Source organism: Sardina pilchardus, chromosome 1, assembly GCF_963854185.1.
Source record: "Sardina pilchardus chromosome 1, fSarPil1.1, whole genome shotgun sequence".
Lineage (NCBI taxonomy): Eukaryota > Metazoa > Chordata > Actinopteri > Clupeiformes > Clupeidae > Sardina > Sardina pilchardus.
Genome location: NC_084994.1, coordinates 5,595,721 through 5,611,988, shown reverse-complemented (window position 1 = coordinate 5,611,988; position 16,268 = coordinate 5,595,721). Strand labels below are relative to the sequence as shown.

The 16,268-nt window shown below is 43.5% G+C and overlaps 1 protein-coding gene across 1 annotated transcript; it reads right to left on the bottom strand.

The window, feature by feature from the left end:
* Positions 1 to 9,220: 9,220 nt before the first annotated feature.
* LOC134078837 (interferon-induced protein 44-like) lies at positions 9,221 to 15,541 on the bottom strand. The gene is made up of 5 exons (XM_062535029.1): positions 15,440 to 15,541; positions 14,499 to 14,532; positions 12,167 to 12,365; positions 11,433 to 11,585; positions 9,221 to 9,247 (listed from the first exon to the last, which is right to left on the bottom strand). Exons 3-5 carry the CDS (start codon positions 12,350 to 12,352, stop codon positions 9,221 to 9,223), a joined length of 366 nt encoding a protein of 121 aa, XP_062391013.1. The 5' UTR covers positions 12,353 to 12,365; positions 14,499 to 14,532; positions 15,440 to 15,541.
* Positions 15,542 to 16,268: the final 727 nt, after the last annotated feature.

Below are 16,268 nucleotides of genomic sequence, written 5' to 3'. Positions count from 1 at the left end.
AGAGTGCTTCTACTGGCTGCTGCTACTCCCCATGTTGGCTAAAGCAGAGCCCCTTTAGGGAGAGCCGGTCCACTTCCTATTAACTCCATTGTACCGGATTGTTCCTGCAATCTGTTGAAATTCCGCTAGGGGCGCTGCCGAGCAAGTGATAAATGAATTGTGGTCTATGGAGCTAGGCGGCTAAAACTCGTTTTTTTCACAGTTGATAACTTCATTTCTTAATGTACATTGTCGTAGTAGCTACCTGAGTATAGGTTTTCCACTGGAAATGAAATAAAAAGTCACTCATGTCCTTTCTGCTTTTCATAGGATGGGCCGCTTTCCGTGTAACATGCTAGCATTTAGCTCATGGATGCTGATTGGTCAGCGAGAAATCGCGACCGATTACGACGACGTCGTGAAGCTGAACCTTCTTTTAGGTCTATGGCCGTAAAGTGGTTCGCTTTTGTGTCACGTGACATGAAAACTTTGAAAGGGTTTTTAGGAATAACAACACATATAGAAAATTGCATTGGTCAGCTAATTGTCAAGTCAAGTTATCCTGCATCGCATGCGTTAATGCAATTTCAGGAGAAAAAATTATATAAAGACAAATGTGGTACTGGGGGGTTCAGCTCCATTGCCACCCATTCATTCATCACTTGCTTGCGATCGCCCTCTAGTTGCAGTACCATGCGGAAGTATTTCGCTAGTGGTCCATCTCCCCTTATTAGACATTCTCTGGCTAATGCTAGTTGCCAGAGTGCTTGCACTGGTTGCTGCTACTCCCCATGTTGGCTAATGCTAGTTGCCAGAGTGCTAGTACTGGCTGCTGCTGCTCCTCCTGTTGGCAGCAGGGGGCGCCATCTTGGCCACGTGGTCGTTGGCAAAGTTCACAATGGTCTTCAGCGCAGACAGCAGCAGAACGTCCACTTCCGCACTTGGATCCGTCTCCTCGTGGTAGTTCTTCACCGGGAAGATGCAGTTCATGGGAACTCCCAGGCTGTTACTACACTCCTGCATCTACACATACACACACACACACACACACACACACACACAGCTACGGTTATAATTAATCAAATGTTCAGTAGCCTACATAGCTGTTGGAAGATAATAGACATGTCACACACACACACACACACACACACACACACACACACACACACACTCACAAACACATACACACGTCTGTGTTTTGACTCAAGGTTAGAAGTGGAGTGTGTCAAAGATCAAGTTAAATGGCCAGGCTGTGACCTCTCTGATGAAGAAAGAGAAATAGAGAGTTGTCACCTTCTCTCTGATCTTCCTGCTCCTATAGACGAGCCTGATGTCCACACACACACACACACACACACACACACACACCTTCTCTCTGATCTTCCTGCTCCAATAGACGAGCCTGATGTCAACACACACACACACACACGCACAAGCACACACTCTCTGATTAAGAGAGATAAATAGAGAGAGTTGTCACCTTCTCTCTGATCTTCCTGCTCCAATAGACAAGCCTGATGTCCACACACACACACACACACACACACACACACACACACACACTCTGATTAAGAGAGATAAATAGAGAGAGTTGTCACCTTCTCTCTGATCTTCCTGCTCCAATAGACAAGCCTGATGTCCTCGTCCACTTTGGGGCACATTTCGTCCACTTTAGTCAGAACCACCACCTGAGGAATCTCTGCAGCACACACGTACGCACGCGCACACACACACACACACACACACACACACACACACACACACACACACACACACACACACACACAGAGGAAGAAATTGCAATACAACAATGTGGAACATTCTAAAGAAAGGGCATTTCAGCAATGTGGAGAATTGTAAAGAAACGGTGTCCACTACTCACTCAGACTGAAGGGGCATTTCAGCCTTGTGGAGAATTGTAAAGAAACGGTGTCCACTACTCACTCAGACTGAAAGGGCATTTCAGCAATGTGGAGAATTGTAAAGAAACGGTGTCCACTACTCACTCAGACTAGAGTGTGGATCGGGCCGATTTTTTCTGTCCGCGACCGACCCGAGCCTGACAGCGCAGTGATCGAATCCGACCCGAACCCGACAGGCATTAAGATATTTGTGTCCGAGCCCGACCGGGCCCGACACAGTTCAAATCACACTATTTGCATAGGCATACTAATGACACACGTGGATATTGCTTGTGTGTAAAGTCCGATTGTATCAATCAATTGAAAGGCATTCGGAAACGTCGGCACAGATAAGCGGAGCCATGAGCGCACACACACACACGGAGCAAGAAGTGCACGCGTTAGAACAAGAGGCCGGGCACAGTGATAGGCTATGTCTTCATGCTATGATTTTCCTCTCTCGTTTTTGATGGTCTTAAACTCTCCAGAGGCTAACTTCTGTTTGCAATCTTCCATCTTAGCACGGCTCACAACTGCACTTACTGTAGGCTACGTGTTTCGTTGTCGCATGCAATAGAAAAATCTCGTGCACAGGAGGAAATATGTTATGCTGTTAGGATCAGGAATCAAGATAATCAGGATAATCTATTACAAACCTATCACAAAAACGAACATCAAGTGAAATCAGTTGTTTTTCATTTTACATTTCAAATGTTTTATCGCGCTGATGTGTCCGGGTCCGACCCGAGCCCGAACATAATTTCTAAATATTTGTCCGACTCCAACCGAACCCGTCGGGCTTCGGTCGGGTATCCATGCTCTAACTCAGACTGCCCACCTTGTGGAGAATTGTAAAGAAACGGTGTCCACTACTCACTCAGACCGCCCGCCTTGGCTCTGACCTCCTTCATCTTGTTGATGACCCCCTCCTCCATCATAGAGATCTTATTGGCTGAGATGACCCCGACCAGACAGTGGATTCTGTCACCCAGCCTGGGACTGCGGCTGTAATGAGGGTCACTTTCTGAGCATGGGCTGACGGGATTAAACTAGAGAGAGAGATAGAAAGAGAGAAAAGAGAGAGAAAGAGAGAGTCAGTGATTGTATACTATGGCTATGCGAACAGAGGTCTATATACCAGGCATGTAGCCTAGAAATCTAGACGCCCCTAGCGGCAGCAAATGTAATTTGGCTGGCGGGGCAGTCTAGCAACGCTTCGTTGAGGCAGGGAGCTGAGAACCCCCAGCACCAGCGATCCAATCACAGGGCTTAACATAATGGTGACTGACATGCGACCAGAAGTTGCGACGGTAACGCATCCTGTTATTTGAAAACAAGAAGATGATTCGCTTAGCGTTATCCTATTGCGTGGAGAGGGAAGGTTACGCATCCTGCTACTTGAAAACAAAAAGATGATTCGTTTAGCGTTATCCTATTGCGGGGAGGGAATTTGAAAGACAACTGTTTATCCCACCCCTCCGATTGAGCCCTGTCTACGGTGAGTGTCCAGACCCTACATCTTGATGTGGGTCTGGCTCGTCAGGCTACCAGGCATGCTGTGCACACATCTCTCCACTCTCCCTCTTGTAAGTCACTGTGAGTTGGAAAATGGGCGTGTGAGTGAGTGTGAGCAGAGAATGTCTAATAAGGGGAGATGGACCACTAGCGAAATACTTCCGCATGGTACTGCAACTAGAGGGCGATCGCGAGCAAGTGATGAATGAATGGGTAGCAATGGAGCTGAACCCCCCAGTACCACATTTCTCGTTATATAATTTTTTCTGCTAAAATTGCATTAATGCATGCGATGCAGGATAACTTGACTTGACAATCAGCTGACCAATACAATTTTCAATATGTGTTGTTATTCCTAAAAACCCTTTCAAAGTTTTCATGTCACGTGACACAAGCGAACCACTTTACGACCATAGACCTAAGGGTGCTTTCACACCAACATCTTTTGGTGCGCACCAAACGGTCCATTCGTACCAAAACCTCTTAGTTCCAAAAAGAGGAGGTCTCGGTCCGCTTGACTCCGCACCAAAAGTCGACCTCTGGTGCGGTCCCTCTGGTGAGAACGCGAACCTAGACCAACTCAGGTGCAAAAGCCAATTCGAAATGCATCTTGGGTGGGAGACACAATTATTTCATTTCCTGTTAGCATTACAGGTGGACAGACAACATGAGGCCATCTTCTAACCGTGGGCAAACTTGGGCTACTGCTGAAATTCAAGCCCTAATTGACATATGGTCGGATGCTTACATCCACGAACAGCTTTCATCAACCCACAAAAACAGCGAAATATACGCAATATTTAGTAAACAGATGAGGGAGAAGGGTTTCGAACGGTCTTCAGAGCAATGCCGGCTTAAAGTCAAGAAGCTACGTCAGAAGTATATTCAAGTACGCGATGCACTTAGGAAGACGGGGAGCAGCGGGAAGGAAAAAGACAAATTTATCTGGTTTGACGAGGTGGACAAAATATTGGGAACGAAACCTGTGGTCGATCCTGTGGATATGGTAGAAAATGATGACCGTGAGGCAGAGCCTACCTTGTCTGTAGCATCGTCCGACTCATCATACGGCACACACGGCTGACCCAGATGCTGATGATGGTGAGTCATCTTTTTCTCTTTTGCTTGTAACCTACCAGCCTAACTATGCTCTAGTTGAATACTGTAGACTATGACATTATAGGGTAGCCTAGCTACAGTTTTTCTCAGTTGCTTTGGTACAATTCTCAGATCAGAATTGAAATCCTCAAATCTAGGCTACCTGTTCAATCTTCACATCGTTGTGTCACTTGTGCACATCAAAAAAGCAATTTCTCATTCTTTGAACAATTTGCAAATGCTTTGGTACATCCATGCAAATGGTTATGTACAATTATCTGCTGTTTCCTACATTATCAATTGCTTTTGTCACGTTGATCAAAATGTATTGGGTCTCTACTAGTCTCACCCTCAAAACATTTAGGCATTAGTTTTGAGAAAAGCACTTACTGTTTTGCAAATGTTGAGGATGATTCAAGAATTGTACCAAAGCGATTGAGAAAAACGAATAATGCCTGAGCATTTGTGTAATGAGCAAATAAAATGCAAAAAATGTTTTCACAAAGCAGAAGACTGCAAGCTGTCAGTATCAGTGTGTCATTGCCATTTTTTACATGATCAACACCGGATTGTAAAGTGTAGATTATGATTGGTCTACTAAAGCCAGCCAGTTTCAAACCAACTGTACTACATGTGCAAGACACACAGACACACACACACACATGCATGCATGTTCAATTTTCATTGACCTTACATTTACATCCTTTATCTTTTACAGTGGAAGACTCCAGCAACGCCCTTGACGAGTCAGATGTGGTTGAGGCACAGGGCACAGAGAATGAGGAGAAAGATCCAGGTGTAGAGGATAGTGAGAAAGGGGGAAAGCTACCCATTCCAGGAGCAAAGGCACGGAAGAGAAAAGCCAAGGCTAACAGAGTTGATGATGAGGTTGTGGAATATTTGGCAGAGAGCAGAAAGATGATGCAGGAGATTCAGGGGTCTGAGCAGCGCCGGCTGGATCAAGAGTCAGCTAACTTTGACAAATATCTGAATGCTCAACGGGAAGCAGAGGAACGACGATTCCATGCCATGCAGCTGCAACAGCAGGCCAGTAACCAGATGATTATGCAGCTTGTGAGCACGCTTGTGAATACTCAACATCATCACTCCTCCGCAATGCCCTCCTGGAACACCACAACCACACCAACAACCTCTAGGGCCTGGCCCCCACTACCACATCCCCCATCACAGTCACATCAGCAACTACACCCTACTGTCGAGCAGCCTGTGATCCCTCAATATCCTCCCGCCTCACAATATCCTTCTGCCTCACCAAACCCATCCACCTCCCAACAAGATAACCACAGTGTTTCATCCATTTTACGGGATGTTAACACACAACTGTTCCCAATGTAGGCTGGTATAAGCAATGTGAAGCACATGTTTTTTAGGTGCAAGTTGGTTTTGCTGTGGAAGTTGTTTCTTGTTGTTTCAGGTGCAATTGTTTATCTCTCGTTCGAGGTGAAAAGTATTTTTTCTTGAGACATTTATTTTAAAGGAATATAGTACACCTCAGAGGTATTTTTATACTTTATTTGTTTTTTTTTTCAAATGACAAAAGTAGCAAAATATTGTTGAAAAAAGAAAATGTATAAGCTATTTATGTTTTGGACATTGCCACATATTTGTATTTAAAACAGGATATTTGATATATTTTTGAAAATGTGAACATCCCAAGGGGGAGATTGTTTTTGTTGCAAGGCAATAAACAGTGTTTTGAAGTATTTTCATGTACTCATCTTTTCCTATGTGTAACCTTCAAGATGTATGCTCTATGCACATGAATGATGAATGATAAAATCAGAACAACAATAGCTAATAACTCTGGTAAATAACTCTGGTAAAACTTCATAACAAGCTACAAACTATTCATGAGAACACTCCACTTATTCTTTGTACTGCTTCAATGGTTTAAACATTCACATTGTAGAGAAGTACTGACACAATGCATCTCTGATGTTGTTGGGCTGCTGTAGTGCATTCACCTCTTCCTGATGACCAACATCCTCGGCCTCTACCACAGCAATATCTCCCTCCAGAAATTCTAGTCAGGGAGCCATGGGGTCAGACCTGGCTTTGTCGGTTAAAGTTTTTTTTTTTGCAGAATCTAGTAGACTAGGGGTACCTCTTTAAGATTTAAGAGGGTGCCCGGTGATATCCCTTGGGCAATTTCGTATATTAAGCCTTTCTTGTCCAATGTGTTGACTATAAGGCGGATATACCACAGGTGAATAGGGTAAAAAAATTAACAAGCAGATATCACTATGAAACTTCACCAGTTGATTACTTAGATCAATATGAAAAATAAATGTATTACAAGTTTTCTGAAATGTAATGTTTGAATATGCAAATTAGGTATGATGTAATTAAATATGCGCTGATTTGCATAAACGTAAAAAGATCAAATCTGAACATTGGATAAAGCCAGTTTCAATTTTTTTCTTTTCATTTTGTTGACATAAGAGATGAAAAGTATTTTAGAGAGGGAATTATGGATATCTCATTTAGTTATTCAGTAAATCAGAAAATACTATACCAGCCTTTAAAAAATCCATTTTCGCCATGTTTTTTGGAATAAAATGTCATGTAAATCAGGCTAAGAATAATATATCAACAAACCCCTCTGCAAAAACCCTCTAAACATGGTTAGGTATAAGACTGAAAAGTTTGGTGTATGTAGATGCTTGTGAAGTGGAGATTTTGTTCTCCGAGTGAGAGAGGAAACTCATCCATATCCGCCTTATATTCAACACACTGGACAAGAAAGGCTTAATATACGAAATTGCCCAAGGGATATCACCGGGCACCCTCTTAAATCTTAAAGAGGTACACCTACTCTACTAGATTCAGCAAAAAAAAAAACTTTAACCGACAAAAGTGAAGTGTTCCTTTAAGGTTCTCGTGAGCTTTTGGCAGACCAGACCAGTCACTAAGCCATGGGGTCAGGTTGCAACCAACCCAGGTCAGACCTGGTTTTGTTGGTTAAAGTTTTTTTTTTTGCTGAATCTAGTAGAGTAGGTGTACCTCTTTAAGATTTAAGAGGGTGCCCGGTGATATCCCTTGGGCAATTTTGTATATTAAGCCTTTCTTGTCCAATGTGTTGAATATAAGGCGGATATGGATGAGTCTCCTCTCTCACTCGGAGAACAAAATCTCCACTTCACAAGCATCTACATACACCAAACTTTTCAGTCTTATACCTAACCATGTTTAGAAGGATTTCGCAGAGGGGTTTGTTGATATATGATTCTTAGCCTGATTTACATGACATTTTATTCCAAAAAACATGGCGAAAATGGATTTTTTAAAGGCTGGTATAGTATTTTCTGATTTACTGAATAACTAAATGAGATATCCATAATTCCCTCTCTAAAATACTTTTCATCTCTTTCATCTTACTTTCATCAACAAAATGAAAAGAAAAAAATTTAAGCTGGCTTTGTCCAATGTTCAGATTTGATCTTTTTACGTTTATGCAAATCAGCGCATATTTAATTACATCATACCTAATTTGCATATTCAAACATAAAATTTCAGAAAACTTGTAATACATTTATTTTTCATATTGATCTAAGTAATCAACTGGTGAAGTTTCATAGTGATATCTGCTTGTTAATTTTTTTACCCTATTCACCTGTAGTATATCCGCCTTATAGTCAACACATTGGACAAGAAAGGCTTAATATATGAAATTGCCCAAGGGATATCACCGGGCACCCTCTTAAATCTTAAAGAGGTACCCCTAGTCTACTAGATTCTGCAAAAAAAAAAACTTTAACCGACAAAGCCAGGTTCACCTAAATTATGGCATTTGGCTCCCGGACTATTCCTCATTATGTTCCTCACAGTAATTATGAAGCACACAGCAAGCAGACACTATGCGACTGACAAATGTAATGTGGGCTTCACATTCTTTATAAAGGCAGCGCCAACGGCCTTTTAGGCGACCAAAGGCACGCTCAACCGCCATACGGGCTTGACTTAACCTGTGGTTAAAATTCAGCTGCTGTGGTGTTACCCGTCCACCCTCTGGATAAGGTTTCATCAACCAGTTTAGAAGCGGATAGGCCGAATCCCCCAAAAGAAAAAGTGGAATATCTACCCCCTCAAACATTTCAGTGTACTGAGGTAAAAGAGTTCCTGCACTGCCCCGCTCACATAGGGATGAGAGGGAAAAAACACGGGCATCATGTACCTTGCCTGGTCTTCCCACATTTATGTCCCAAAACTTCAATTTATGGTCCACTACAGCCTGCAAAATTATTGAGTAATCCCCCTTTCTGTTAAAATAGTCAGAAGAATGGTCAGGTGGAGCTCTAATCTTTATGTGTGTGCCATCAATCGCCCCTGCCACTTGAGGGAACCTCCATCGGTCTCGAAACCCCTGTGTAATCACCCTAAACTCAGCTGCAGAGGGATGCTTTAGATATTTGGGCTTTAAAATTACATTTATAGCAGTCACAACCTCTTGTGTAATTAAACAACAGGTTGACAACCCAACGGCAAACAGGTGTGAGATGGACCTATACTCCAGGTTCGTCGCCAATCTCCAAATACAAATTGCCACACGGACCTCTACTGTCACAGCCCGTCTATAATTTGTGTTTTGGCGTATAAGCCATGGACGGAGTGTGTCACACAGGTGATCAAAACTGGCTCTTCGCATCCGGAAATTGGACAGCCATTCTCTGTCTGTCCAGGTGCTGTAGATATGGGGCCACCAGCCATCACTCCTTGGGTATGTCCATCTGCTCCTGAGTAGCACAGAGACAGAATTGATAACAGGCAGAGTAGACAGAATTGATAACAGGCAGAGTAGAGGTCCATGTTGCAATTTGTATACTGGCTACTAACCAATAGGTCCATTGCACCCATTTGCTGTTATGTTATCAACCTGTTGTCTAATTACAGAAGCTGACTGTCATAAATGTAATTTTAAAACTAAAATATCTGAAGCATCCCTCTGCAGCAGTCCAGTAACATAAGAAATGCACTGTATCACTATTTTTTTTTTTTTTTTTAAATGATGCTACCACTGTGGTCTGATAATGCAGCCTGGCTAATAAATGAAGGCTATATGCTGTATGCTAAATAGTACACAGGATCAGCTAGATCACACAGCTGGATATTGACATTTTAACACATAACAGATACTGCAGTTTAAACGATGTATAATGTAGACCCTTGTGGTCTGGCTTGTTAGGTAATGAGCATACCTTGTGGGTCTTTGGAAAGACGTTTGTCTCATCATCAGAATGACTGCATCTCTGAAAATAGTGCGTCTCCTCCGGCTGAAATGACGCGCTATACGTCTCCGGCGACTCCAGTGCATCAGAACATTGTTCTCCAGTCGCAGCCGCGACTCATTCTCAAATTGGATATTTTCCCAAAAATGCTTGATACAGAGAATGTAATACACTAGCACAAGAACAATGACCAAAGTACGAACGTGTGGCTCCATAGTGAATCAAAATTGGCGCTATTTCTACCGGAAGATAAATGTTGGTGAGGAAAGGTTAATCGGACCAATTTTAGTTCGTTTGCGGGTGTGAAAGCAGACCACACTGCAGTCTGTATGCTACATAGTAACAATTTTACTGTCTGGTGCGGACCAAATAATCAAATTATTGGTGTGAAAACGCCCTAAAAGAAGGTTCAGCTTCACGACGGTCGTAATCGGTCGCGATTGTCGCGAGCATCCATGAGCTAAATGCTAGCATGTTACAGGGAAAACGGCCCATCCTATGAAAAGCAGAAAGGACATTTTATTTCATTTCCAGTGGAAAACCTATACTCAGGTAGCTACTACGACAATGTACATTAAGAAATGAAGTTGTCAACTGTGAAAAAAACGAGTTCTAGCCGCTTAGCCCCATAGACCACAATTCATTTATCACTTGCTCGGCAACGCCCCTAGCGGAATTTCAACAGATTGCATGAACAATCCGGTACAATGGAGTTAATAGGAAGTGGACCGGCTCTACCTAAAGGGGCTCTGGTGTGAGTGGCCCTTTCCGAAACGGATCCCTACTCACTTCGACTTGGTTAGCGAGTGAACTTCCTTTTCAAGTCCACTCGTGGGTGCGGAGAACACTCGCATTTGAAGGGTTAGGGGGTTAAAACAGCGCTACATTTCGGATGCGCTTGAAGGGAGAAGGAAGTTGACGTCATATTCGTTTTCATAGAAATTATGAAGCCAATATATATTAAATCGCCAATTAAGATGTTCTGGACACCCCTATGTATTAGGATATACATCCCTCTTCTCTCCTTTCATTACTATGAGTGAGGAGTTGCATTTTATGCTTTATTTAACATCAAATTATAAAAGTGCTGTAAATGCGACCTGCACATGTGTTCAAATATTACAGCCTACTTCTGTACGATCTTGCACATTTTACTGAGTATCAAACTGAACATGAGTTGTTACAATGTAGCTTAAATCACGCTTTTATCTGTAAATGCCGTCATACGGACCAAAAAACAACTGGCAGGGAGATTCACGAGCTGCACGAACACTTGAAAACGGTTGCACCTGCGTTTCAAGTCAGCATCGATGCTGACTTGCTCCTGGAGGCGTGGTAGCCCCTCTCCCTAGGCACTTCACTCGACTCAAAATTCGTTTCGGATGATACTTAATGTGGCGGACCCTCGCGTGAACGCGCAAACGAAGTGGAAGTGTGTAGTGTTAGGATTTAGGGGCTGGTTTCGGAAAGGGCCAGTATCTGTATGATCTTTACCGTGTAGCCATCTTTGATGTGGCATGAGTGTCTGTATGATCTTTACCGTGTAGCCATCTTTGATGTGGCATCATGAGAGCATGAGTGTCTGTATGATCTTTACCGTGTAGCCATCTTTGATGTGGCATGAGTGTCTGATGTTTATGATAGCATGAGTGTATGATCTTTATGAGAGCATGAGTGTCTGTATGATCTTTACCGTGTAGCCATCTTTGATGTGGCCCTTTAAGACTTTACTGAGGTCTTCTGTTTGCACGCCTTCGGATTGCCCTAGTTCAAGACCCATGATGTCACAGAAGGCAAATGTCAGGAAGCCATGATGAATCTCGTCCTTAATGTAGTGGGTCTGGAACTGTGACGACAGACAAGACATAAATCACGCTGGACAAAAAACTACAGACAATAGATGATCTTCACAACCCCTCAAACGTAGAACACTTTACTGCTGGTTCTGCACACTACCAGCTATTGCTATAATAGTTCCGGTCCTTGATTATGATTGGCTGAATCCTGTTTGAAGCCGGTGTAAAACCCAACACAAACATACGCATTTCATTCTATAGTAGGCTAATGCGCTAACACAACTTACTGCAGCTGCATCTCGATGTTACATGGCAACCAATTCAGACACAGGAAATACAGTTCTTGGCAGAAGAATGATTATCTATGAGTACACTGTTACATATTTTGTTGCTGTGCCTTCATTTCATGAAATCGAGTCCGTCGTTTGCACTGATTTTAGAACAGCTAAAGGCTGGCTTGCATTGTACGATTTTGGTCTGCTTTCACAGCCGGCGACTACAATGTAAGCCAGCCTTAAGGAGGGTTTTAAGCACTCCACTTGCGCATCATTCCTAACGATCGCCCCTTAGCTGTTCTAAAATCATTGCAAACGACAGCCTCTCGGGGCTTATTGCTTAATGTCATCCTCACTGTCTTGGTGAAGCTGTGGCCGGTCGCTGCATCTACTATGGCCCCACTGGTCAAGCGCCCCTGGAAGATGGAGTCGATGGAGTTGATGAAGCTGGACTTCCCTGCTCCCACTGGACCGTGGACCAGGATACGGAGATGCTTCACATCTGGGGTGCAAGTCTGAATTCTCCTCAAATTGTCTTTCATATGTTCATGTTTGCTATGTATTGAGATAAAAAAAAAGATAGCATAGGCAAGTATAAATAAGCATAGTAATTATTTTTTTTTAAAAAAATCATGTTTTTTTGTTTGTTTTTTTTTTAATCTAAAACTACCCTCCCTACAAGAATGTTTGCTATGTATTGAGATAAAAAAGATAGCATAGGCAAGTATAAATAAGTATAGAGACAAATATTTTTTTTTAAAAATCTATCTAAAACTACCCTCCCTACAAGCTGAATGTCAATCTCTTGTTATATTGGCAGGTTGCATACAGTAAGTAATGTGGTGAAATATTTCACACCAAAAAAACAGTAAAACTAACCAAACACATTTGAAAGGCAATTATAACACTGCGGAAGTAACTTTTTTTTTTTCTTCTTTAAATTCCAACACACCAGACAAATCAGTTACACAAAACAAACAAATACATAAAATGTGATTTTAAAACACAGTAACGAACAGAAGAATACCAAACACATATACAGTATGCTAGCATTTCCCCTAGACTCACCTCCAGTCCAGGGTTAGCATGTTATGCTGCAATCCATTTGTCTCATACCCTCCCCCGCCCGAGTTGCTCTACACGCGAACATGACCTAACGTAGCACTTGTAGCATTCCCGTTTGTCCCGATTTACCACTTTCCAACTTGGATGATGTAAATGGAATGCAGCATTAGTATGTATTTTACATTCACCTCCAGTCCAGGGTAAGGGTTAGCATGTTAGCATGTGTGACCCCTAGACTCACCTCCAGTCCAGGGTTAGGGTTAGCATGTTAGCATGTGTGACCCCTAGACTCACCTCCACTACAGGGTTAGGGTTAGCATGTTAGCATGTGTGACCCTTACACTCACCTCCAGTTCAGGGATAGGGTTAGCGTGTATGACCCCTAGACTCACCTCCACTACAGGGTTAGCTTGTTAGCATGTGTGACCCCTACACTCACCTCCAGTCCAGGGTTAGGGTTAGCGTGTTAGCATGTGTGACCCCTACACTCACCTCCACTACAGGGTTAGGGTTAGCGTGTTAGCATATGTGACCCCTAGGCTGTGTCCAGAAGTCAAGCGTGCACGCTGGATAGTACCTTCTTTCCAGTAGCGTCTTAGTTAGCTTGCTCCTCAGTATACGTCCCTACCTACATTTGGACAGCACTAACTAGTTGGCGTCACCTGACTCGAGGAGGGGGGTGTGTTGACGATTTGCATGACATGTGGAGCTTGACCTGCGCTGCGCAATAGATTATGGGATATCTGAGGCCAAAAATGATGCATCGATGCACGCTTGGAAATCACGCCAAACGAAGTACCCAACTAGTGAGAACGCTTGACTTTCGGACAGTCTATTCTGACGTAACTTCCGGAAAATGCACACTGCCCAGCGTGCGTACTGATGTTTCAGACACAGCCCTAGACTCACCTCCAGTCCAGGGATAGGGTTAGCATGTTAGCATGTGTGACCCCTACACCAAAGATCATATAGTTACTAAGATGAATCATAAAGGGTTTTTCAATGGAATGAAATGGCACCCACTTCCGCCTTCTAAAGGGGCGTGATCAGTGACGAGATAATCGGTTTAGAACGGTGTAGAATCAGCAGAAGCAGGTGCCGTTGATGACAGGTTTATTTCTACCATAGAAATGCTCCTGTTTGCCTTCTTAATGGGAGTGGCAGTTGTGTCACAGTGAAACCGGAATTTACCCTCATATGAATCGTCTCACAGGGTTAGGGTTAGCGTCTTAGCATGTGTGACCCCTACACTCACCTCCAGTCCAGGGATAGGGTTAGCGTCTTAGCATGTGTGACCCCTACACTCACCTCCAGTCCAGGGTTAGGGTTAGCTTGTTAGCATGTGTGACCCCTACACTCACCTCCAGTCCAGGGATAGGGTTAGCGTCTTAGCATGTGTGACCCCTACACTCACCTCCAGTCCAGGGTTAGGGTTAGCTTGTTAGCATGTGTGACCCCTACACTCACCTCCAGTCCAGGGTTAGGGTTAGCGTGTTAGCATGTGTGACCCTATACTCACCTCCAGTCCAGGGTTAGGGTTAGCATGTTAGCATGTGTGACCCTACACTCACCTCCATTCCAGGGTTAGGGTTAGCATGTTAGCATGTGTGACCCTACACTCACCTCCAGTCCAGGGTCCTCCAGTCTTTGTCCAAAACTGAGAAACAGAAATATATCAGGCTCCCCGTCACCAAACCATACAACAGAGCTCCATCTACAGTATCTATCAATCTATCAATATCTGTCTATCTGTTTGTCTGTCTGTCTGATGGATATCAGACTCAATGTCAACCCAGCAACTGAGTTCCTCTACAGAGGGTCACTGGCAGAATCAATCAGAAACAATCATCCAAATCAATCAATACAACAATCAGTGAACCAGTCAACCTATAGACCTCTGAAGTTTGCCCACAAAAAAAAGAGCGCCAAAAACTGCCTTCTTTGGCTGTTAATTGAAGCTAACTACCTATTATTATGGCGAATTGCACGGCAAGTTACCTCTGGGGTAGCAAAAATCTAAGTTCGCTGTTTTAACATACCGCAGGTCACAGTATGCACTCGAAGGCAGAGGGCAAAGATGCGTTGAGCAAAACGTCTGCATTTCAGACTTATTCATCCCCCCGAGAGTTAACGGGTTCGGTAATTCAAAATCCCCATGTCATTTTCCCATAGGAGAAATCGCAAGATACCGGATCTCAAAGATGGCAGCTTGTTTGTACGTGAACTTCAGAGGTCTATTAGTCAGTCTGTCAGACATTTTGTCAATTGATGGGATCAATCAATCAATCAACCAGTCAATTAACCAGTCAATCAACCGATCAATCCAGGGAAGCTGTGGAGCAAGTACTCACAGGCACCCTCCCCTCAAAAGCAATCAATTAATCAATCAAGTAATGAAAATCACAAAAAAGTAATCAGTCTTTCAATCGATCAGTGTATTAAACTCTACATTATTGTATTTAAATTCTATCTTATTTAACTTCATAGAAAATAACCACGTATGGTTGCTGAATACTTCAGTGTAGTACTTAAGTTGCCAATATGGGGAAGTTAAGTGCTCTTACGTGGAGGAGGCTTAAGTGGAGGTGGAGGGGACGAGGGGAGGACGGGGGGGTAACCATCACCAGGGTCAGGATAATTGCAGTCCGTTCTTCCTTTGCTAGGATCCTTCTAGAGAACAAACATCAGCTGAGTCAGAGTCATGACTTGAAAATTAACCTTTAGAATATTGACATCACAAGTCATGCAAATGCATGAAGATATCACAAGTTAGATGAACGCCTATATCGTGTATATATGTCCTGGGGCACAAGCTGGAGGACAGAGGAGGAGGCCGCACACGAAGAGGGCCCTTCTCATTCGTCCTTTTATCCATCCTTCCTTCCTCGGTCCTCAGTCCTCGTTCCCACTGATCTACATAAAGAAATATGGGGCGGCAACAATTTATAGATCAGTGGGAACGAGCCTGGAGGACCGAGGAGAGAGGTTGAGAAGGGGCCATAGATATTTAGGATCCACCCAGAGACTCCATCTTGATGCAACTTTCCACCGGGATATCAAACTCGGCCCCCTTTTGTTAGGTCCTAACTTCCCACCGGGATATATCAAACTCGGCCCCCTTGTGTTAGATAAGGTCATAACTTCCCACCGGGATATATCAAACTCGGCCCCCTTGTGTTAGGTCATAACTTCCCACCGGGACATATCAAACTCGGCCCCCTTGTGTTAGGTCATAACTTCCCACCGGGACATATCAAACTCGGCCCCCTTGTGTTAGGTCATAACTTCCCACCGGGACATATCAAACTCGGCCCCCTTGTGTTAGGTCATAACTTTCCACCGGGATATCAAACTCGGCCCCCTTGTGTTAGATAAGGTTGTAACTTCCCACCG

Coding starts and splice junctions, on each gene's coding strand:
- LOC134078837 (XM_062535029.1), bottom strand. CDS start 12,352: ATGAAAGACAATTTGAGGAGAATTCAGACTTGCACCCCAGATGTGAAG. Junction 11,586..12,166: donor GCCACAGCTTCACCAAGACA/GTGAGGATGACA, acceptor CTGTCGTCACAG/TTCCAGACCCACTACATTAA. Junction 9,248..11,432: donor ACATCAAAGATGGCTACACG/GTAAAGATCATA, acceptor TGTGCTACTCAG/GAGCAGATGGACATACCCAA.